Consider the following 26,054-nt stretch of genomic DNA (forward strand, 5'->3'; position numbering starts at 1 on the left):
CATGCTTTAAACAGACACAGCAGCTTACTGTGTTCACGCTGCTAATCCACTGCAATGCACAATAAACCAGAACAGTGAAAACAAGCACTGATTCATTTAAATCAGCACTGAACAATTTCTTCAAATTTTATGGAATACTAGAAAAATCCCCGCAAACTTAACATTGAATAAAATTATTAAAAATTTATACTAGAAACAACTAATAAATCACGTACAAAACTGCATGACTTAACAGTAGTAAACAATTACGCACCATATACTGCTATGTATCAAATAATTTGCTTTCAATGACAAAATTACCCAGGGAAATTATTTTCATTTAATAGAATTCAAGTGTACAGTTTTCTGTATCATATTCTGTAGAGAAATATTTTTGTTTTCTTCCAAGCTATAGCTTTTTCCTGAGAGAAAATCCAGGTATATCTCCCCCAAAATGGAAAAAATACACGTGTATTTCAGACGGTATTACTAAGAGAAAACAGACACAGGACAGCCCAAGTAAGTAACTTCAAGCCAAAGTTTCAAAACAGAGGCTGAGCTTCCAAATTCTTATCAAGGTATCTAATGACTGGCCCAAAGCTTTCCAAATTCTATGAATGAAAATAACTGCATTCTTGGCAAATTTTAAAAGCTTTTATCAGAAAGAAAGTTAAGTGTTAGAATAATTTGCCTGTGGATATTGACATTCCAAATCTTTCAGTGAGCTTACCTGGATATTTTCCTAAAAGACATGTACAGCTCAAAAATCCAAGTACAATCCTGAGACAGAAACCACTCACTGGAGTATTTCTTCTAAATGATGCATGAGGTCAAGTAAGTTCATCAATTCATCAAATGGCTTTTCCTGGCTCTTAACCTATTATTGCTCTTGCATTGCATATGAGTGTTTTATCACTTACTAAGTAAAGAAGTTGAACAGAGTGATTCCTTCCTAATAATTTGTTAGTACCAGTAGTTTTATCTCTTCATAATATCTGAGAGTCAACACCATGCTTCTATATAAACACCTTGTTTTGTATTTATGTAACAACAGGAGCCTACTATTAATTTTTTAGTATTGGGGTGGAAGCTCTCCTACATATTCTTATCCTACTACAGAATTCAGAAAAGCAGTATACTTTCCAAGTCTTATTTTTATCATGCTGAAATAAAAATAAAGCAAAAATATCCCTCTGTAAACAGTATCCCCTGCATGCTCAACACGTGCAACAGCAACATCCTTGGCATCACATGAAATCAATATTTTGCTGTTTTTCTTTATACACAGCTTCTGAAGGAAAACAAGGCAGCAAGCAGTTCCTTCATCTGCTATTTTCATAAAATGAAAGCCCTTTAGTTAGTGTCAGCATGTCTGAAAACTCACCTAGGAAACCAGGTGAGTTCTACTTCCAGATGCTCCCAAGGAAACATTGGATATTAAAGATTTGTGGGCATGTGGGCATATGTGAAAAAAACCCCAGAAATAAAACGCCTCCAAAACAAAACCAGTGTATCATTTTCTACACCTGTTGTGCCAGTTCAGCAAAGAAACGTTTGTTTATGCTATGTTACAGAGTATCTCACTGCAAATACATCATAAGATTTGCAGAATTACAGCTAGAAGTCCAGATTTAGGATAAAATAGAAACCAGTGAAAAATATTTTTCATCTGAATTTCAACAGAATCTGTATTATTGACTCTGGTCTGCTAGAGTACAACACTGTCAGTGTTACACTTTCAGAAGTGCTATTTATATATTGTAACTCTAAGACCTTCTCTGTTTTCTTCACAGGAAATTAGTCTTTCATAATTAATGTCATAAAATATTACATCATCACTGTAGCAATACTACAATTAATGGTTCTGAGTGAAAGTGTTCTCTCTACATTGTTTTCAAATTATTTTAAATAATTCTAACTTGCTGGATTAAGTCCTTTTCTCAGGTTTGTTCATGACATGGTCACTGTAACATAGAAACAAATTATTTGGAAAGTGAAAAAAAATCAAATCTTTTTCTGTTGTTCAAATAACATATTTAGACTGTTTAAAAATTATGCATCCACTTCTCCCACTTTGTTTCTAAACTTTTTATATGTTGCTTTTATCATCTTCAACAGAAAAAGGGGTAAGAAAGCCAGGATCAAGACATCAGATATGCTAATAAGGATGTTCATGTAAGACTTTTTGTTGGAAATGGGGAAGTTTGCAATCCATATAATTAGGAAACTATCTAAGTGATGATTATATAAAGTGACATATTTTGGTGGTCAGAAGAAAACCATTATATCATACTTATGTGATCACAAAAAGGAGGTTTAAAAAAATCCCAAAACAACACAAATCACCTGATGTGCCCAACTACAGATAACGTTAAAAAAAAAAAAAAGTCTGATAAGCAACTCCTCAGTATTATGCCTAATGCATAGTGTAGTTTTTTAAACATATGCCAGTAGTTAATCCAGCAGTCTCTTAACATACAGAATCATGAAATACACCTTTTACTACACCCAGAAATGCTCCATTGCCATGGCTATATCCTGGGGTACTATCAAATTCAAACATGGGTGAGTGATCTCCCTGCTCCTGTGTGCTGCTCTCCAAGCCAAGAGGACACAGGGAGAGAGGCTGCAGGCTAGGCAAAGCATGATGCAGCAAGTCCCATAATATAACCTATCTGCCCAAAGCCATAATCCTGAAATATACCCAAATATGTCATCTGTACACAGCAAAAACACACATGATAGTATTTAGTTGCATTTTGCTAAATATATATATATAAAAAATATATATATTATATATATATATATATATATATATATATACCTTATGCCATTTCTCTGATAGCAAACCACATCCAGAGTATTTCAATTAATATGTAAATATGAGTAACTTACTTTTATTTCCAACCAAGGCCACAAGTGGCTGTGTTTCTGATCCTTCATTCACTTTTTTTACCACATTATACCAGTCTTCCAAATTTTCAAAACTCTGGCCATTGGTAATATCATAAACCAAAAGAATGCCCTAAATAAAAAGACATGTTTAAAATGTTACAGATTATAAAAGAATTTAGCATGGTAAGATCTGCACCAGTCTAAATTATTATTGTCATAGAATAGAGCATTGACAAATATTGGCATCATATCTTTTGAGGCTCAGTTAAAGGAATTATAAATTTCTATACTATACACATTATTACAGTATTTCTCCTGCATTTCATGTGTTCCAAATGCACATTTCAGGAAAAAAAAATGGAAACACAGTCAAGAGCGCAATTAGTTATATCAGAAATATTACAAACTGCATATGTTTTATGATAAACCCAATATAGCATTTCACACGAAAAGGAAAATAAAAATTACACTGGAAAAGGTCTTTTATTTTAACAAATATTAGTTGTAGTTTCAATGCTCTTTTTTTGGGGAAAAAAAAAAAACGCCGTTCAATTTTACATTTCTGCACATTGTCATGTTTCTGCTGTCTTTTGGGGTTAAAGGCCAGATTCCATTCCTTCAGTGTTGCAGAACATAAGTAAGAAGTACTGGCGAGCTTTAAACTTTCAAAAGAGTACCTAAAGACATGGTGAGAACTCAAAAAGGACTCCCATATATTTCAGAGGTTTTGGGGCAAGCTACAGGTGACAAACACTTAAAGCAGACACTGCTGATGTTTCCTCAGCACAAATATCCAATAATAAAGCACAGCCTATTAACAGTCCAAATGTCATCCCCGTCCATCCCCTCCACAATTCTAAGATCAGCTCTCAGATCTTATTGAGTCTTCTGCCCCTGCTTTCCACTACACCCTAATAAAGTTAGTATCTTGTAAATGAGGAGTAAAGTCAGAATTGGTTTCAGGTACACTTGTTCTCTTGGAGTTCACACCTGGCAAAAAAACCCCTACATCTGCACACTGTTTCTCACATGAAATTTTCAAAAATATTCTGAAGAAACAGTATGATCCACATAAAAATAGCTGGGTCAATGACCTACTGTCAATAGAAAAGATTTTTCAAGTTTTTTCAGGCTTTTGTCTGGGCCCAGTTTTAACTGAGAGTTAAAAAGAGTGCTTTAGATCATAAAGAGTGCTTTAAATCACAAAACAGAGTGTACACTTAATAATTTCACATTTGGCAACAAATTAATATAGACTGCAAGAGTATTTGATGAGAGTTCAGACTTTATGATGACAAACAGTGTAAAAATAATAAGATGCAATTCCATAAATACCATGACAAGTTCAAAGGAAGCAATAATCAAGTGCACAGTAGGAAGCATCTGTCTCTGTAGCAGGTTCCATATAATAGGATCAAGGAGTTACAGCTCACAGCTGAATATGTCAAGCTTATTTTGCAAATATCACACTGGCATAAAACATTCCAGGTGAAATAATGCATCCATCTTTGGACACTTGAATGTCAAAAAAGGGTACAATAGAAGAAACCAGTAAACAGTATCAAAGGTTTGGAAACCATGACTGACATGAAAAAAGTGGGAAAAGAAACCTGACTGCCTCAACAAATGCATGACTTATGGTAGGCATGATGATGCTGGTACGAGTTTTAAGAGAAGATGACAGGAGTTCTCTTTCTGTATGCTTTTACGCATAGTTTGCAGAAGCCACTAAATTGGGAAAACCAGCCAATGTACCCGAGGGCAGGGTTACCACAAAGGGGTATGTAGACATGCTCAAGGAATGGGTGAACAGGAACCTTTCTACATTCAACACAGATAAGTGCAAAGGGAATGAGCAATACAGGCTGAGGAGAGTAATACATGACTGCCTGGAGAGCAACTGAAAATGACCTGCAGGTCTTGTCAGACAGCAGGCCAAATCCAAGCCTGTGGAGACCCTGAGAAGCATTCCCTTGGTTAGAGAGACACAAGAAGCTTCCCTCAAGAGCTGTTCAACCCCATTGGCTCCTTCCCTTGTTCCTATGTCCCTCAGCCACTCCCTCCCTATTCCCCCATTGGCCCTCATCTTTGTACTGCCCTGATACCACAGTTCAGCCCCCACCTCTAGATAGACAGGGATCCCAAGGAGTCCTGCCCTTGGACCCTGAACATCTCACCACACAGCTAAATTAAACATCCGTGGATACTATGCAAAGGCCCTTTTTGCTTCCTTACCCTGGACTTTACTAGCAGCTATTCCAGCTGCAACATGAGCCAGCAACATTCCCTGGCAGCAAGGATGCCCAACATGATCCTGGGCTGCATTAGCAGAAGTACAGCAAACTTCTCTACTCAGCACTTGTTGGATCATATCTAAAAGAACACATCCAGTCAGAACACATCTTTAGTCCCCTCAAGACATCAGAAAAGTGGAGGAACTTCAGCAGACGGCTAGCAAGATGATCACAGGCTGGAGCACTTGTTTTATGAGGAAGAGATGAACAAACCCAAATTCTTCAGCATGGAGAGAAAGCAGCCCTGGGAAGACCTAAAAGCAGCCTTCCCATACCCATGAGGAAGCAATGAAGGAGATGGAGCCAGGCTCTTCACAGCAGTGCACAGCAGGATAAAACTCAGTGGGCATAAGCTGAAATAAGAGAAATTCAAACCATAACTAATGAAAAGCTTTTTCACCATGAGGAAAATAAAGCATGTTGACCAGAGGTTGCTCAGTCTCCATCCTTTGAAGTTTACAAGCAGGAACTCAATAGACCCTTGAGCAGCCTAGCTCCATCTCTCAGTTGACCCTGCTTAGAGAGTGTTTTACTCCAACCTCCTGACATTCTTCCACCCTGAACTTTCTTATGAATCTGTGATCAATACAACACGTAGCGATAGGTTTAACTCACAGCAAGAAGATTATAGCAAGAGTACTAAAAACAAGCAAACAAACAAAACAAAAAACCCTATGGAGACTGTAAGAATGGCAAAGCTCTGAAATACACCACCTATAACACTGAAAAAAATTTTGAAGGTCGATAAAAGTGACTACACATGGATAGCTTTGAAGGAGGGTAACAGATCCTATTGAGATCCCTCCAACTCCTACTTCCTTAAGACAGCAATACCAATCTATCTCATTTCCTCCAATGTGACCAACTCCTTGGCAAACCTGAGTTTTTGTTCCTTATATAGTTGCTATTCATTTCTGAGGAACAGCTTTCATCAGTTCCTTCAGGGAAATTAAGAATTATGACACACAACTTTCCCCTTGCTATCTTTCCTTCTTTACTAATCAAATATAATATTAAACACCCACTTCCCTCCTCCAATTTTGGTGCAATTTATTACTTAATATCTTGTATCTCTAAGTTAATCTCAGTTAATTCCTCCTGACTATTTTTATAACTACCCAAATGCCTGGGCACTTGGCATTAAATTGTTAAATTAAATTGTCTCACAATCTAAGTTTTGCTCTAGGAAGGACATACTTATGTTATTAAATGCTCAGTGGAAAAGGAACTCAATCTAAAGGATAGGTATGGAAAAGGTTAAAAAAAATTCCAGCCACAACGCTGGAAGTTGTAAAAGAGAAAAGAGCACACGGCAATGCTTCTTTCATTAGATGTCAAGTTCTTTCACCAGCTTGCAGAAGAGCAGATTATCTAAACCATCTTCAACACTAATCAGTTTGATGGAGAAAAAATCAAAAAGTGTGAGTATTTAAGGTCAGCCAAATCTTTCTAACCAATTCTTCATCAAAATTCTACTCTGCCTCATGTTCTCTAGACAACTGTAGCCTACCTACCCCTTTGGATGAAAGGGTATTCACAGTGGATTTACCATCAAAGATATCATTTAACAAAGTTTGCAACTAGAGCTGACTTGACTTCCTTTTGGTCCTTTTCTCTGTGATCTAAAACACAGCTTCTAAAGCACATTCTTTTCTTAAACTTTTTTTTTTTTAGTCTTGTCAATATTTGCTGCACTTGCAAAAAAGATAGATGGCAGGTATAACACCATATAGATGTAAAAAAAGGCAGCATGGCATCCAGGTCATAAAGAATACTTTCTGCTTAGATTTTCACCACAACAGCACTCTATAAGCAACTTAATACAGGTAATTAATGAAGGACTAGTCACAAATCCATGGCTAAAATTTATTATGTCCTTTTCTTTTATTTAACAGAGAAATTCCATAACTGCTTTCAAAAAAAGAAAAATATACATCATATTTTCCACAAACTTACAGTATATGGAGTACAGACCAAGTAGACAGCATAAAAGCTGTTGTTTCCCTATTATGTGTGAGGAATTAAGGAGTAAAATTAACATTGGCATTTTTACACAAAAGTACTGTATTTGCCTGCCATGAAAAAGGTTTGAAACACATGGTAGATGACATGCCAAGAACAGCACATTGATTCTCTAGTCTCCAGCAACATGGTGAATAGTCCCTGCTTGCATAATTACACTCTACTAAGAGAGACATTTTGCCTATGTTAGTGCACATGTGAGTGCTTTTTGTTTAGGAATTACAGAACATTTTCAAAAATAGGTCACTGGAAACTGAGAATATTACAGAAATTATTTGCTGCTCCCTGGAGAAAGTAGAGTCTGCAGTACTCCTATTAACAAGCCAATTTATGATGTAGCATACGCCAGATCTTAAAGACAATTTAAGCTAGATATGTGGGTAGGGGCAGCAATTACAGGTAAGCTATGGGAGTGCTTCTGAAAGATTTACCACGCAAACAGCAGCAGCCTTATTTCAAAACTGAAGTGCTAGTATGGAAGTGTTGTAACCAGGCAATATATTTGTATTGATAATCAAAATTTAAGACATGCCAAGTTTATGTCAAGATCTGTCACAATAAAAGGAAGCTAGAGAAAACAATAATTAAAAACATATATTTTCTTCTTCATTTATCTTCAGCTACCCTCATCCTATGACTGACTTTTGCATCAAGGAACTAAACTTTCAAATTTTCATTAATATTATAAAATAAGCCAGGCCAAAATTCTAGAGTATTTTTTTCTAGCCACAGAATATTAATTTAGGAAAAAGCAACTTAATTGTTGCAGAAATGTGCAAATGACAACAGAGTTTTTGCAAATGAAAGCAGCTTACAGTCCACACATACTTAACCACTCCTGTCTGCTGATACTGAGGACATGGCCACTCAAATACATGTGATTAAGTTATTAAGTTGTCATAATTGAATGATTTACTCTCTATCAGTACAGCTGTGGCAACTGACTACACAGTTACTCTAAGCATCTCTCAATTCTGAGATAAATTCTTTTCCCCATAACTTGCAGAGTTCTTCTGCCCCACCACTGAAATTCAGCTACCAAGATAGGATGCAGTAACTACTTTGTTCTAAATGAGCAATATCAGAGGAAAAATGAAAAATGTGCAGGGAGAAAGCAACTGCTTAAAGACAGAAGCGAACTGCAATTTCTCCAACTGCAACCAATGCAACTTCCTCATGCTCAAATCTGCCATTCTTTTTTTAAAACATGGCACAAGAAATAGGGGATCTCAATCAAAATATGGCATCTTAACAGTAGCTTAACCAAAAGATCTATCCTAGAGAATTGATTCATCTCTCATCAGAGAGAAAGAAACCTCTAATGGCAAGTTTTACCAGTGAAGTTTAGATGGATGCTCCATTTACTCTTGTTGATGTCCTGATCAAATTTCAACTAAGACCAGGTGAACTGCAGACCACAATCTTTTCAGTTGCTGGAGATTCTCTAAACTTCCATCTCCAGCTGGCCATAGGATTTTAGAAGTACGCCATACACAAAAGTAAGAATTTAGCAGCTTATGATTTCCGAATCTCACAATGATCAAATAGACTGAAATCTACACAAGGCTACGGGCATCTGCACATACTGGATAAAGGCACAGCACATGCCTTAGATATGCTACAAGCAATTCCACACAAGTACTTTAAATCTGAATTATTTAGATTTGAAGAATACACAGACAAACACAATTTCTGCAGCAGATCCAAATAATCTGCTTTATCTGTATCCATACAGCTTGTGTACTTTATAAACAAGTTCAAAATCCCAGCTGCACCACACATGATGACCAAGTGCACATCATAGGCAGATATACTTTTTTTGTAACTCAGGTTACTTCACTATTTTAAAGGCTCTCTTGCACTGGGGAACCACAAACTGAACACAGTACTTCAAATGTATCCTCAAAAATGTCAGAGCATGATATTCACTTTCCTTGATTTGACTACTTCATTCTTACTAACATAGATCAGTACTCAATTAGCTTTTACTGTTGCAAGGATGCATTGCAAAGTCACATTCAACTGGTTTTTTACCTCAATAAGACATCCATCCAAGAGCTTTTTCCTCCAAAACCATTTCACAGAATGCCTGAGGTTGGAAGGGACCTCTAGAAGTTATTTGGTTCAATGATCCTGTTCAAGCAGTGTCACCCAAAGCCAGCTGCTCAGGACCACATCCAGACTCCTTTTGAGTATCTCTGAGGATGGAGACTATACAACCTCTGTGGTGAACTTGTGCCAGTTCTCAGTCATCCCCACAAAAGAAAACGTGTTTCCTGATGTTCAGAAGGAATCCCCTGTGTGTCAGTTTGTGCCTATTGTCTGGTTCTGTCAACAGACACTACACAAAAAAGCCTGTTTCTCTCTTCCTTGCATCCTTCCTGCATGGTGTATATGTACTGATTAGCCTTCTGTTCTCCAGGCTAAACAGTCACAGCTCTCTCAGCCTTTCCTCATAGGAGAGATGCTCCAGACCATTAATCACCTTTGTGGCCCTTCACTGCACATTCTCCAGTTGATTCCCAGCTGCATAAGAATATTCTGTACCAGGTCCAGGACTTGGCATCTGTCATCAGCTGAACCTCACAAGGTTTCTGTTGGTCCACTCCTTCTGTTGGTCATGGTCTCTCTCAGTAGCAGCCCTACACTCCAGCACAGTGACCATTCCTCCCCAAATTGGTGCTATTGATAAACTTACAAACAATGTTTTGTTCCCTTGATAAAAGAATTACTAAAAGACACAACTCCAATACCAACCCTTAAGAAATAAAACTTATAATCAGGCATCAGTAAGACACTGAGCTGTAGACTTTTAAATCTAGCTGTCCATTCAGATTTTCAGTAAATTTATGGTCCACCCAGTCTACCTATATCTCTATATATTGTAATTATATTATGGGAGATTATGTGAAAGGCCCTGCTGAAGTGAAGATAAATTACATCCACTGCTCTCCTCTCCACACAGCTAACCACCAAACCACAGACAACAATCAAGCTGGCTGTGCACATTTTACCTTTACAAACTCCATGCTACCTCTTCCCAGTTACTTTCTTGCTGTTTTGTTGTCCATTCACAGGATTTTTTATCCATATTTAAAAGGATATACCTTTATAAATATTCCTACTTGTTCTACTTTGCTTTTCCTCTTTTTCTTATAAAAAGGTACAGATGTTCAACATGACATAAGCTTATGCCTAGAAATAAGCTGAAAGCAGTGCCTTTTCAAACTATTCATGTCATTTCATTAATAGATGAAAATATATACAATTTTATGCATCTTTAACAGGCACTGTTACAAAGCTAATAGAAAAGTGTGTTAGAAATCAACTTTGATGATAAGAAGCCTCTTACAGACACTGGCAATACATGCCAACACTGGGAGAGAAAAATCACTAGTCCATTAAAAAAAATTTGGGTTAAAATGAGGACTGGAGGAAGATTTAAGACAAAGAGATTGGACATAGGGTTTTTTGGTTAATGTGTTCTGAAGGATCAAAAAAAAAATCAAACTTTAGTCTTATTGATATCAATTGCTTATACACTTTTGGGGCACTGGTATTAACTCTTTGACCTGCTATTTGTGGTAAGAAACTCCTAAGTTTATCACTAAATTCAATACAGACAAAGCTAATAGCCTTTTATTTCCTTCATTAAATTTACTTTGGACATATGGCAACAATTTGTGATTAATCAAATTCCCTCTGTCAAGGAAGCCACTTTCTCCTGTTGCTTTCTAGGTCTGTAACAGGTTAGCAAATCAGGTTTTATTAAAAAACAAGAATATGCTATAAACAGATGCAACAGCTAAAAACATTGACTTTTTTTGAAAGTGACAAAATGTTACATTGACAAGTTTCTCTTTATTCAGTTAACTAATAAATCCCAATCTCTTTCATTAGCCATTCCTGTGTTGTATAACATTATCTAATAGCACATGTTATGTCTATTGGTGTCATTACAAACTCCAAGGAACAGAGCACATTTTAGGATCACTCATGCTAAGAAGTTTGGCATTTATAATACATCCTCCTAAATCATCTCATGACTCAAGATGCAGTTATAATACTTAGTTCTTAATCCTACCATCCACTTCAAATTGCTTAGTTAACCTAAAGATAAACTTAATTTTCATTGGACAGGAGTTCTGCAAAAATATTTAGCTACCTGGTTGTCTCTTTTTGTTTGCCCTCTTATAACCCCCGTTGCATGTATGAGTTTAATGGTGTAGGATTGCTCTTAATTTCCTCCTTCTACCTTTTCCCCCCAGGAGGCAGCTGTTCTGAAAGCAGCCACTCTATCTACCATGTGGATATCCAAATAGCCTTTACTATTTATTGTGATTGCTTTTCTTAACTCAAGACACAAAGCCTGGAAACAACCATCTGTTCTTGGGAGTTATTCAGTTCTATAAATGCACACACTTGCTTTGCTTTTTATGTCAGCTCTAAAAAATTAGCTACACACCAAAATTAAAATAGCGTATTAATATGAATTAAGTTTAGATCGAACAGACATTCAACATTTTTGAGATTCATGAATCAATCAAGTAAAAGTTATATATAATGTATGTATATATGTATAATTTTAAGAACAAAGTTTCAATTAATTTTATATCATTGCTATAAAATATAATTATCAGCATTTATACTGTACCTGAGCTCCATAGATATATTTATCCAGCATTTTGCCTCCTATTGTTTGTCCCCCTACATCCCACACTTGAAGAGTAACATTCAGATTTCCTGGAAAAAAAATATACAGATATTGTGTAACCTGGAAAATTTTGATACAAATATATTCAACAACAATAGCTTTTAACAAGTATACAAGAAACAGGAACTAAATTTTGAAACAAAAATTATTGTATCATCTGGGAAAAAAGTAATTCGTGTCCGGTTAAGTCACTAAGATACAGTAAAAGGATAGCTAGCTATTAACATATCTAGTATTAATAGAAAATAATTGGAATTGCATGAAGTATAACATTCCTGAATAGGAATTATATAACATATTCCACTGACAAAACATATAAAACTGCACGAAGAATGTTCTACAGCATGGTACTTGGAACTGAAAGGTAACACTAATTAATGCCAACTTATCCACATTACTTCATACTGTGTGTCCCTTCCTCACTCCCTCTCCAATATTCCTTACAAATCAAGAAGCGAGGAAAATCTTCATGATAACTTCATTTTGTTAGTGATGCTGATAGCAGTGTACAGCTACAGAATTGTAAAAAAATGGAAAATGTAAAATTGTAAAAAATTGAAAGTTGAGGATTGTAAAAAATTGAAAGTTGTGGTTACTTCCTCCACTCACCACCTTAAGGCATGAAGCTAAACTGAACATGATTTACATAGTCTCATCTTCAAAGAAATCTACACCAAGAATAAACCCTCCTTTTTACTCTAAACCATTTTTAAGCTATGTTGAAACTGTTACCAGGGGTTTTTGTTAAAAACTAACAAAAAATCAGTGTAAATGCAGAATATTTAACATCCTACAAATCATACATATTCTGCAAGACAAATCACAGATCAAAAATATACACAGAAAGGTATGGTACCATATTCATACAAACATATTGAAGTATACTTTCTCACATTTTGCATGGTAAGGACTGTTCAGAACTGTACTGATTACCTGGGAGCACCAAACTCTAACAGAGTAAGGACTGACAAATTTTTCACATGACACTTACATGTAAATACAAATTCTACATACTCACAACTAATCACAACTGCCTACTAATTTTACCTCTTGATTTTAAAAAATGCAACAAATTTCATATCAAAACAATTGCAAATCAAGTGAAAATGAATACATTATTTTGGCTTGCTAAGAAAGATATAATCTTAATTCAACTATTTTATGTAGTTGACAATCTGATTTTACCCCACATGATCCATTCAGCTGTAAATTTGCAAGTGACACGCTGGCATTGGTTACACAAGGGAATGTGCTCCATGGAAATGTATCACTGTACTAGGTGAAAATAATATCAAATTATAACTATATAGCTGAATATATGCTACCAGTGATACTACATGTACCACATTATATTTTTATAATGGACCTTGCTTTAATCTGGTTAAAAGAGCAGATTCCCAAAACTACTACCTTGGTCTATATAAATAAATAAATATATAAATACAGAGATGAATGTGAAACTACTATTAAGCTACTCTGAGTTTCATGTAATACCAAGAGAATTTCTACATGGAGCTTAGGAAACACATCATAAACACCCCAATTCAATCAAGGCAACCATTTATAATCAACAAAATGCTTATTTGTTTTGATAGTTCATATACTATGTATTATTAATTAATTATTTTAAAATATTAGAACATAAATAATCACAAAGAATGCAGGAAAGTTTTCCATAAAGCATCTGGCATGGATAAACTAGTGCATCCTCAGTCTGAAAAGACTATACCTCATCAGTGGGTAAACAAACTATGCAGGCTCAAAGGCTCACCATGCTGCAGTATTCTACCCCTATGTATTCTTCTGGAAAGTCACTGTGTCATTCATTACAGATATTTTGGGAAAAAAAAAATAAATAAATAAAACCTTTTATAAATATCACTTTCAAAGTCAGTAATTTTCAGATGCCTAATTTTGTGTTCAAGTGCTCTTAAAAGTTTCAACTTAATTTCTCCTACTAAGGAAATAATTATGCACAGCATTCTGGCCTTAGTATCTGGATAACTGCATGGAGCAACATTAGACATTTTAGAAGTTAAATTAAATAGTCTAACTGTGACAGTCCAACTAAAAAAAATTCCTATTACAAATTATTTACTCTGCCTCATTAACAATAGAAAAAAGAAACAGGGAGGAAAAAAGAGATTTGTATGTTCATTTAATATGAACTCCATCTTAATAAGGACTTCGCTAACTATGAAATTCACACTGATCATCTCCTGTGAAAAATGCTTCATTTTCCCTTTTTTTCAGTTAGGTTCTGTAATATTTGCTTGGTACTCAGATTGATGATGGGGAAGAAAAAAGGGTGTTAGGATTATTCTGACAAAAGGAAAAACTGCAGGCAATTTATCTAGCAAGTATTTAATTAACAACTGAGATAGTAGCACACAAAGTTTTCTGACAGAAGTTTGAAATCTTTTATATTTTCAATTTAACAGGAACATAAAAACTAGAGACTTACAACAAAACAAAAAGAAACCATGCATACTAAGACAGTTCTTAGAAATAGTATTAACACTCCAATAAAAATAACAGAAGAGTCCCATCAAAATAACACGTAATACACTATTAAGGAAAAAAAAAATCCCCAGCACTTCTTTAGTCTGTAGAAAACGCACACAAGTGCAAAGCTGAAACATGCAGCACAGGGCAGGCGTGCAGATTGCTTCTGGCACGGACTGAAGCCACTGGCTGCTGCAGCAGTGACCGTGCAGGAGGACCCCTGGGGAACTGGTTAACCTGACTTACAGCGCTGCACAGTCAAGATGGAACTGAAAACACAAGTCTGAACACCTTTTACACCAACGACTTGAAAAAAATTCCTTTTAACAGGAGAATCCTCTTTACTGAGCTGCACCCACAACCTCCCAAAAAGTATACAACTATGGCTCTTAGGAGTCTCTATCAGCAGACCCTCTGACTAACAGACACACTATTTAAGCACTAAAACCTACACCACGGTTGCATCCAGACTATACAAGATTCTGCATCAATAAATATCATGAAACTGATTAGCACTTTTTAAAAAAAGTATTTTGAACAAACTGAATGAAGTGAATTTGTCATGTTGAACACTAGACACATGTTGAACAACACTGAACACACTCAAAATTTATCAGTGTTTCTGATTTGTATTAAACTGTACTGTTTTACCATGCAAAATATTTACTCTTTTCACTGCAAAACTGCATTAGTTACTAAAACAACTGGAGACAAATGCCACTTTTATCTTAAAAAATAATTTAAAAGAAAACAAAAAAAACACAGAAAAACAGTACTTTATTTTGTAAGTTATAATATATTTCAATGAAGCCAAATGCAAACTGCTGTGCAATTCTAGAAATCTGTAATTTTAATTTCTGGAATCTTTGCTTACAATGAAGAAGAAAAAAATCAACTACTGAACCATAGTTGTTCATCAATTCTCCCACTGAATAAGAGAAAACAAGTCTTTTTTCCTACTGCTACACATAATTTCTGTGCAGTGGTATCAATTAACCTGTCAAGTAAACATAGCAGCTCTGCAAACCCAGAACTAATCAAGAAATTAGAAAAATCCACTTACTAAAGTAATGCTTCCTATTCCAGTATTTAGAAATGTTACCTCCCTCCCTCTCACTCCCCACAACTGGTCCAGTTTACCTATGAAACAGAGAGCCACATATACCTAAACACATATATAGCTATAGGCAAAACCAGAGTGACAACCTACAGAAAAATGTTTCTTCCTGAATATGAATACAAATGCTACTGTTTTGAGGAAAACAGATGTACAGACTTTTTGGTGCTATTTTTACCTGCATTCTGATTTTATTACGAAATTAACTATGAATGAATGAAATTCACACACAATATAAACTACGAACAAAAATGAATGAAGCAACAGTTGATAATTTTCCAAATTTTCTACTCAACAAGGATATTTAGAATCCCAGTAATGTACTAATAGTTTCTTTATGCTTAACAGCTGGAAAAAAAACTTGCAAAATACAAGTTCTCAGCATGCACACTGCATGTTTTGTGTACACATTCCACTTGCAAGTACTGCTGTTAGGTATTATACACACTGGTATTTTTAGAGGAGTGAGCAGGACAACAAAAAAATTATTCTGTTGATTTTATGGAGAAATAAGCGCTGGGATTTGGTACTTTATCATTCACCAGATACTAAAAAGTACAGCAAAATGGCCAAACCAAAATAGTGAACACAGCGGCAGTCTGAAAAGATTATTCTGTTTCACTTAAGAAAATATATAAACATAATCAAGAAATTATTTGCAATATAATTTTTTAAAATATAAGTTCAAGAACTGTATATATTTTCTTATAACTTCAGGTTACAGATAAAGTGCTTACTTTCTGGATTTGCTTCTCTTCTCACCCTTCACAAGGAGAAGACAGAACTTGCATCAACTTTATCAAATCTCACTACAGCTCTTAATAATTACACTAACTTTTTCTAACTTCTGATTTCTGAATACAGAAGTAAATGTTTTTAATTAAATATTTGCATTCTTAGAATATGAGCGCATACCAATCAGTGAAAAGACATATTTTAAAGCCCAATTGTTCAGAGACAAACTAAACCAGCAATTATTCTTTTTTAATTATTCCTTTGCATTTTCCATGCAGTGTGCTGCAACTGGTATCTAAATAGTTTCTTTGCCATCGTGAAGTGAAACATCTTGAATGCTCAAACTGTATTTTTATGAGTGCCAAGGGACCCTAAATTTTAGTGGTCTATTAAATGCCAGCAATTTCATGCTGCCTTGCATAAAACAGCATTCACATATTAGAGCACTGCGAGTCCATAGCTGCATTATGCTTCTCCCACACAACTGAAATATGAGTTGTGTATTTCATTTAAAAAAATATGTATTTCTTTCAAAACACATATACTTTTTCAATTAATATGTTTACAGCTCCATTTCATCGTTGTGTGTTACACTACCCACATGGAAAGTGAGTGCACTCAAGCAGGGATTATAAAATTCATCAATATAGATAGCATTCCTTTTACTTGAATACAGTGTTTTACTTAGAGATGTAAGTTGCAAATGCATAACTCTATGACACCTGGCAAGAAAGCACAAACAAAATATTCTCCAAACAACCTAATTTGCCATAAAAATCACTGCACTAAGCTTACTTAGTACACATTACTCTGAAGAATGTGTTTCTGCAAGTCCTGCTGCCACCCAACCCTTCAGTGTTAATTTTTATTCTCTTACCTGGCAATAATATCCTTTTCAAGAAGAAGTCCAGTCCTAAGGTTTGTTTGTACTGTTTTCCAAACGTTTCTTGAGCAAAACGTGTAGCTAAGGATGTCTAAAACAGAACAGTATCAAATTAAGTTGTCATTTTTAACAGCAACAAACTTTATGTTAACCCAGAAGTATGAAATACAGTTAAGCACTTTTTAAATCAATGAATGCTAACAGTGTTCATGGATTTGGATTGACAAGCACTCCAGTCAGTTTCAACATAATAACAGGAGGTGGCAAAGGCTACTAATTTATGCAAAAAGAAGCAAGGTGCATATTTGCATTTATTTCAAAAATGCTCTAACAGTCCTATTACAAAATATTGTGCAGATTTGAAGGAGGTATCATTAGTATGCTCAAACTGACATAATCTAGGTGACACTATCTGTACATGAAGATGTTAGTATTTTTAAAAAGCATTCATTTCCAAAACAAGGGTCCTCCCCTGGTAAGGAACACCATGATCCCAGACCAACTTTCAGGGAGAGAACAGAGATCTGCACAGTGCAGAATCCCACAGGGGGCTCCTAAGTGGGGCAAGATTTCTGCCACTGTACATCAGCTTCAGGATCAGGGATTACAGGAACTCTAAAATGGGAAGAGTCCTTTCTTGCACACAGGAAAAAAAAGTTAAACTCGTATTAAGAATGCACATTTATAAAATCATTCCTTTCAGCAGAAATTTGAAAATTTATTTCTTCAGTTGGTATTCTGTGGATTTATGAAAGCAAGCCAATAGACAGTTACCTAATAATAAGCTTTTACTACATACAGCTGAAAGGATACACAGCTAACCTAAGCAAACTACTGAAGCAAGGCACTTACATTCTGTCAGTAGCAATTTAGAGTCTCCATTCAAGACAAAAAAGAGGTGGGGGTAGAAGGGAAAGAAATAAAGAAAGAAGGCCCAAAAAAAAAAAAAAAAAAAAGAAAAAAAAAGTAAAGGACAAAATAGTGGTACAATCATAAATAATTCAAAAGTTTGTATTATGAAAAAATAATACTAAATATTAAAAAATATAAAATACAACCAACATCAAATTAGTGTACACTTAAAAATCTCTTGTTGACATGACATTTCTAAACAAAAAATACAAATTAACTACAGAAAAAAATAATCAAAATATTTCTTTACCTATATAGAGAAGAAAAAATACTAGGAGGCTCACAAAACCCTTACACTGTCTGAGAAAACTTAAAAGAGGCCAGAAGAGTTTTTTCTTGGCAGTTTTCCATTCATCAAGCCATGAAGAGATAAGTCACACAATTGTTATCAGAAATTGCTGTTAAGAGCACATTTAATCAAAAAATGCAATAGCAAAATAATGCCAATAGTTCTGAAATATGAGAATAGGCAAGGCCCATGAATACAAGGTTATAACAAAGATCTAAATTAGGATAATGGCAAATGTACACAGAAAAACAATCCCTTTTTTTGCATTAAAACACGATCACCAGAGCTCCAGCATTAACACTCTGGTATGAATAGGAAATATTTTTTCAACTATTAGATTTCCTATTGAGTAAATAAAACAAGATTTATTGTTTCATGTTTCTATGCCATATTTATATTCCTATCACTGTCATATATATAATGAATGATATTTCCATATCAGAAGATATGTTTAGGAAACAATTCAATAAGTCAGTGTTAGCCTATGGCAACATTTTCATTTACTTCACTGAACACAAGCCCCAAGAGGATTAAAAATAAAAAAACAAATGGTGAAAAAAAGCAACTAAACTAGAAATGGCATGAGTACACTTATGTATTTATATCCCTGTGGAAAGTGGGAAGACCACAGAGGATGTATCCTGAGAAGATTCTTCTGCCTTCAGCTACGTGAGAGTAATACTAACAACACACACAAAATAAAATTCAATACAGATTCAGACTACAGCACTGAAAGAGTCAGTAGAACTGATTTTTTTCATTTAATCCCAACAGTTAGCACATTAAGATTACAATGACATCTTTAATTTGTCATGACCTTAAAGAGGTAGATGAGAATAAGACAACTGCAGGAATACACAATTTAGTCTTCTTGAAATTTTCCTTCTTGGAAAAGTAACTAGTGCCTAGAGTACAGATTCAAGTATCATCTGACTATATCACAGTATTCTAGATTCTCCAATATGCTAATTCAGATCCTCATTAAATAAGTAACCACTGCCTTCTTGTTTTAAAGGCTCAGTAAATATTAGCTTATCATTCTGTGGCATTCAATATTCCCTGAAGACTTCTAGGGCTGTTAGTAAAAAGAAACAACACACATTCAATTAACAGCCAACCTATAAGAGCAGTAAGTAATCAACAGCCTGGCAAAGTCCTCTTAAACAGTTTTTCTCCACTGTGCTCTTGGATGCACAGGAATTTATACCACAAAATCATTGACTAACTCCTTCTTAAATTTTTTCCTAATAAATGTTAGAGCCCAAGGAAGGTGTTGGATTACCAGTCTACAGTCCTCTATTTATTCACAAAACAAGCATTTATCCACAAAATACTAAGAGCAACAGTTCAAACTTCTTTACAACAATAAACAAAGAAGTTATGTCAATGCATATTCAAGTGCCTCTACAATGAAAATACTCCCTCCAAATCCCAGAAGTGTTCACTGCCATGCTTGCCAGAAAAGATTTTGCTCAACAGTTTTACCTGTTGAGCAAAATACAACCTATATAAGAATTAATGAAAGTTAAATAATGGTTCAGTAGAACTGTAGCTGTAAAAATAAATCAGTAATCAGTGTCCATTTTTTAGAAAGGTTGCATTCCATACAATTCCACCCTTGAATGTCAGGGTCAGAAAACAGCACAATAGCATGAAGGCCTTTGCTCCTTTGCAGCTGTATTAAGACAAACAGGTCACCAGCTTGCATAGCAGAATTTCCAGCAAAAATTCCATCAGTTTGGAAGGTTCACACACCTGACTTAAATACTTCAAAGTGAATGGCAACATCCTATTCTAAATATCAATACTCTATTGAAGGGTGGGGTTAAAAAACCCATGTTAAAACAAGAAAATGTCTTTGGTCTCTAATGTACAGCAACCAAGATAGCAATTAAAAATAAAAAAAAAAAAAGCACAGTATTCTAAGTTCAAAATACACTAGGATATTTGGGAAGGTTTTTTTGAAAGAAGCAAAGATGGAATTTAACCTTACATAAAAGGTATGACAGTTCCTTGCTTCTATTTTTCAATGTCAACAATTCAATATAAACTTAATTTGACATGCTGTTCCTGAAGACCTACATAATGAATAGAGAAAAAAAAAAAAAAAGCAAAGAATATCTATGAAATAAAATAAAAGTAATGAAATTGAAAGTCAAATGGAACAAGCAATGATAGCCAGCTCTGACAATGACTACTCATCAGGGCAACCAGAAACTTGTAGGGAAAATCCCACCAATGACAACTCTTAGAGTAAAGTCCTATAGAATTACGTTTTGAGAAAGCAGTGCCAAAGTGTAGTATCAGAGTTGTAAGAAAGAAAACTAAGCCAAAAATTCAATTAGATGCAAGCACGTACTTCTGAAGCCACGGATTTCCATTCACACACGAACTTTAGCCACAAATTGAAAATCTACTTTCCAAAAACCACATCCTTTCTCTCACTCCATTCTAGAACATCAATGCCACTATCCAAGCACAGCTACACTCATCCCTCAGTCATGTCCTATCTTATTGGTAAGAATTTTAGGACAAACAAAACTAAAACAAACACTAGGCTAAATAACAAAATGCTTTAACTACCATAAAAAAACGTAACTGTCCAAGCTAATGTCTTTCCACCCCACTGCTAACTACTGATGAAACTTTCTTCACTGAAAAAGACAAAATTATCATAACTTCTTGACATCTGATGTAGATCTATTTGATGCAGCTGGGCCAATCTGCACAGCACACTTCATTCAATTTTCCATTTGCAAGACTCAACAGTGACAACAATATCTTGGTCACCATCTACGAAGTTTTTGAGTCCAAGTGTAACAAGACAATTCAGAATTGGCACAATGCTTAAAAATCTGCTATACTAAAAAATCCTAAAGTAAGCAGGACACTACTTTTTATGCCAGCCTATGTTTTAGCTCCTGCAACTCCCATACCAGCTTGAGCATTCATTATTTCATTTTCATCATCCATTGTTACCAGAAGGAAAAGGTAGGATGTTTCTGCTACCATACTCTAGTTCCAGTTACAACAGATAGCAGATAAACAGAACCTCAGCACACCTATTTTTCAGGACCTCCCTTTCCATTAACAGCTCTGAGATTTACTTCCAGAGGCCCAAAACCTTTTTCAACATTAGCAAATCATAATATTCTATCTCAAATCAGCATCCTTGTATATTTCAGTATTAAACCAATCTATGCAGAAAAAGAGTAGAAATATCTGGATCATAACATCTTTTTTTTTCAATCCATACTAGTAATGTTGGTTTATTTTAATGCAAAATCATTTTGGCCCAGGAAGAGTGGGTTGATTTAAAACCTAGACATGCAAGGCTGCTGTGTGTATATATGTCCTTCCTACATTCAAAATCCAAAAGCCAACTGCTATTAATAATTGCTGGATTTTTTTCATCTCACATTGTCCCCACTTCTGATTGCTTTTTAGATTGTTTTCCTAGTCTGTCTAGTTCATTAAAATCATCTTCTATTATCTTCTGACTAACCTGTCTTGCTTCCCTCAATTTTGCTTTTCCACAGTTCACCATGACCTTACCATCTCTATTTTACCCTAGGAGTTTTACAGATGCTACTCTGTCTCACTTCTCTTATGCCTTTTTCCACTTTTACTCTCCTCTACTTTTGTTTGCTCCAGCAGCACTTATTGCTATCCTTAAAATTCTACGTATCTAATTATCAATTCAACCACCTCAAAACAAATTAATACAAGCACAGCATGCCTACCCTTGCTTCATGGATAGAGCAATTCCTAGCTAGTGTAAGTACAAACATTAGCTTGAACTGATTTGTTTTTAAGCTGCTACCAATCCTTGCACAGAACCCGAGTCACATTGCTTCTAAGCAATGAGTGAGGAAAAACAGCAAGTTTCCACCTGACCCACAACAACAATTTTTTTGTTGTTGTTGTTTTGGAAAAGAGGGGGCAAAAGAAGCCAAATATTAACACCTCACACTAAACACAAGATACAGTATTTCAAATATATCCCATCATTTTCTACACACTCCTGTCTCATGATCCCAGAGTAACAGGAAGAGAAAAGCCAACACCTTGCACAGTAAAAGGGAGATAAGTATGCATGTGTGTAAAGACCAGCTGTGAACCAGATGTGAGAGCCAGGCAATTTAAGAGTTGAAAACACAGACATACACAGGTTTCAACAAGTAAGCGGAACGACCAGACAACAAAAGAGAGGAACCTCAATAATTTAGTCTTCTGAGGTAAAAAATAATAGTAGGTACATTTTATCCTTCCATTCCATGACCCAACTGCTTCTTTATTTTTACAAGACTTTACAATAAATCTGTGAGTGCTGCCAGGCCATTGGGATGGTGGGAAGGAGCCTCTATTACAGCATCATCTAGGGGGGACGGGAGGAAAAGCAGCCCACCAGAATGTTGCTGCTGCTCGTGCCCAAGAACCTGCCATGGAAGCTTGAGATTCCCAGAGTCAGCAGGAAATGCACTGAGTGGCAGCTCCTGTGAGAGAGGTAGGAACCAACAGGAATATACATCAAAACTCAAGAATGCTTGAAAATCCACGCTTGGCGAGAGGTCTTGCCACAAGCTGCTCAACAGCAGTAGTGAAAGAATTCTTCAGTTTGAATGGAAAACTCCTGGGAAATGCTACCCGTGAAGCAGCACTTCAGCTGTCAATGCTGTGCATTTATTATGCTCTCATCGCACAGCTGGCTGGAATTGCCCATCTACTGACTCGGATGAACACAATACCACTTCAGACTGGGTTTAGAATCACTGGAGACAAAAAAAAATGTTTTGTTTCTTTCTAGAGCTCTGAATAAGTAAGAGAGCAAAACCACATGTACTTTCACTTAGAGCTTATTCCTATTAATGTAAGGCAGTTAATTTAAATCAGCTCTACGAACATTTCCACTTTTCATATGAACTGTAAAGCAAGCAGAATTTCTTCTCCTTGTAGTTTCAAAAGTTAACAACAGAGGAAAGAACTGTATACTTCAATCATACAATAAATTTACTATTTTCAGGTGTTTCAATATTTTCACAAAATTATTCAGGCTACATATGACAATCGATATGTTTAAGGGAATAGTTAAGATCAGTGACTATTTTAAATGGTTAAGAAAGCAGTCTTTCTTTTGCCTTCTTTGGTCACTCCTTGTCAAAATTTCTCTTTTACAAAGAGAAATTTGTTGGATTATTGTTTGATTGTTTTGATTATTGCTGATAAATAAATTTTTATAAACAGGATTTCATGATGGTGATTACAGATAGGGGAAAAAAAGCCCAGAAACATAAAAGCTACAAACGAAAACTAAACAGACCTAACAGTGCCTTTCCAAACTCTGGAACAGTAACTCCACTATGCATCTATGCATACGCACAGATGCATAAAACATATGCAAGATGCAAACTGTTCTATCCAGCTCGGGAGGTTGGTAGCCCTGTATCCGAAACGAAGGGCGCCTGCAGACCCAGCTAAGCGACATTCCCTGCTCGTCCCTTTGGAGGGGAGCCGCGAACTCAGCCCGGCCCGACCCCAGCCCTCCACGCCCGGGGCACTGCAGCCACCGAGAACGGCTTTGGGCTGTTCCGGCCGAGCAGCTCCTGCCTGCAGGGCGCGACCGGCAGCGCACGGGGATCCCTGGGAAACTCCGTCAGCACAACACCAATTACGTTATTCGCCGCTCCTTTGCTTACGGCTCAAGAAAACTGGATTACAGTCGTGTACGTCTTTTTGTTGGCGATACCTGCGCGGGTGCGGAAGCCCCGTCAGAAGGTTTGGCTGCCGGGCACGGCGCGGATGCCGGCGGGAAGAGCCCGCGTCTCCCGCGCGGGGCCTGGAGCCGAGGGGCAGCAGCCAGCCAGCTATCGCGACAGCGGCTCCGCGACAGACTGGAAGCCGCCGCGGGCTGCTCCCTCCTCAGCAGCAGAGCCAGGAGCAGCCTGAGAGGGAAGGCCGCGAAGGGACTCGGGGCACCGAGGCGAGGGAGAGGAGCTGCCGGCGGGGCCGGCACTGACCTTGCCAGTGGTGCCGTCCCCCAGCACCACCAGCTTGAGCTGGCGGTCCGGACTCTCCTCCTCCTCCGAGTCCGACATAATCTCTACGGCCCCGGCGAGAAAGAAGAGGCTGCGAGCAGCCGGGAGGAGCGGGGTGCAGGAGCGAGGACGGGACAGAGAGAAGTGCGAGCGCCGCGCTCACGAAGCCGGCAGCAACGGTGCAGCGACCACCGCCATCTTCCTTCGGCGCGCCCTCCGTCGCTATGGTCCGCGCGGGGCGAAACCACCGACGGGGCTGAGAGAAGGAGGTAAACGGTAAATTGAGGGCGGGAGCTACAGCAACAAGTCCAGCTGCTGCTTCGGGACACACCCACTTCTTCCCCCACAGGATCGGAAGATGGTTCAGCCCGACCGTCGGCCGCGCTCCGCGGTGGCTCGGGCCCCGCAGTGACGCCCTGCGCGGTAACCAAGCAACGGGGGGCGGGGCGGGGGCGGGGCTACGGCCCGGCCGCCCCCGCTGAGGGACGGGGCAGCCTCGTTTGGGGCTGGCCGGGGCGGCGGAGGGTGGCCGCTGCGTGGGGCAGCTAAATAAATAGCTATGGCAGGCAAATCATAGTCACTGCATGGCTCGCGTTGGAAGGGACTTTAAACATCATCTCATTCCAACACCCCTGCCATGAGCAGGGTCACCTTTCTGTAGACCGGGTTGCTCCCGTCCAGCCTGGCTGGGAGCCCTGCCGGGCTGGGGCAGCCACAGCTTCTCTGGGCAACCTGTGCCAGGGCCTCAGCGCCCTCACGGTGAACAATTTCTTATTGATATCTAATCTAACCCTGCACTCTTTCAGTTTAAAGCCATCGCCCCTGTTCTATCCCTGCATGCAGGTGTATGAAGTCCCTTTCTGGCTCTCATCTCCCCTTTAGGGGGGTAGGCAAGGGCCCGTACAGTAAGGTCACTCTGGAGCCTTATTTTCTGCAGGCCGAACAATCCTAGTTCTGGGGACTCCTCCACTTTCTTACACAGTGTCAGAACTTTTCTATCCATATAAGCAATCAGTAAGAAAACTTGTCAAGGTAGCCCTCGCTGAATTTTAGACCATTACTTTATTACATATAAAATACATTATATAGCCAGGGAGAACGGACTATAACCTCCTCTTTTGCATCATCCTTCCCTGAGTTTGAAAACTGCCAATGTCCCTTCAGCCTGTCATCTTTCCCATAGACTAAACAACTCCTCTTCAGTCAGTCTTTCCCTCGGTTGTCTTTTCTAGACTTCTGATTATTCTTGTTGCTTTCCTTTGGCCCCTCTCCACTTTCTTGCAGTACTGTGCCAAAAACTGGATACAGTACTTCTGTTGAGGCCCTGGGAATACTGAGCAGCGTGGAAGTATTACTTCATGTGTCTTGTGTACGAGACTTCTGTTTATATATCCCAGTATGATGTTTGTTTTCTTGACAGTATGACATTGCTGACTCATACGAATCCTGATTTACTCAGAGCCTCTGGATGCTCTCCTGTTATTGGGGTTTCATACATGTTGAAGTTTTATTTCTGTTTGACTGTAGTGCTTTCTGCTTTTCCCCACTGAATTTAATCCTGTTTCAGGATACTTGCAACATTTGTCAATAAAATTTTATTTATGATGTTTTCCTCCAAAATGCGTGCCAACCATCTCAGCTTGCTTATATCTGGAAGTCTAAGAACCACACGCT

The 26,054-nt window shown here is 37.3% G+C and overlaps 1 protein-coding gene across 1 annotated transcript in view; it reads right to left on the reverse strand.

Annotated features, from left to right (window-relative positions):
* RAB28 (RAB28, member RAS oncogene family) overlaps window positions 1-25,840 on the reverse strand; it is a 64,770-nt gene extending 38,930 nt beyond the window's left edge. Inside the window, exons 1-4 of the mRNA XM_041477066.1 lie at window positions 24,363-25,840; window positions 17,139-17,235; window positions 11,845-11,933; window positions 2,875-3,004 (exon numbers count right to left, since the gene is read on the reverse strand). Of these exons, the coding sequence (XP_041333000.1) occupies window positions 2,875-3,004; window positions 11,845-11,933; window positions 17,139-17,235; window positions 24,363-24,440 (394 nt within the window). The 5' untranslated portion in view covers window positions 24,441-25,840. The remainder of the gene's footprint in view (window positions 1-2,874; window positions 3,005-11,844; window positions 11,934-17,138; window positions 17,236-24,362) is intronic.
* Window positions 25,841-26,054: the final 214 nt, after the last annotated feature.

The sequence above is a fragment of the Pyrgilauda ruficollis genome, unplaced genomic scaffold (genome assembly GCF_017590135.1).
Source record: "Pyrgilauda ruficollis isolate IOZ18807 unplaced genomic scaffold, ASM1759013v1 scaffold1, whole genome shotgun sequence".
In the NCBI taxonomy this organism is placed as follows: Eukaryota; Metazoa; Chordata; class Aves; order Passeriformes; family Passeridae; genus Pyrgilauda; species Pyrgilauda ruficollis.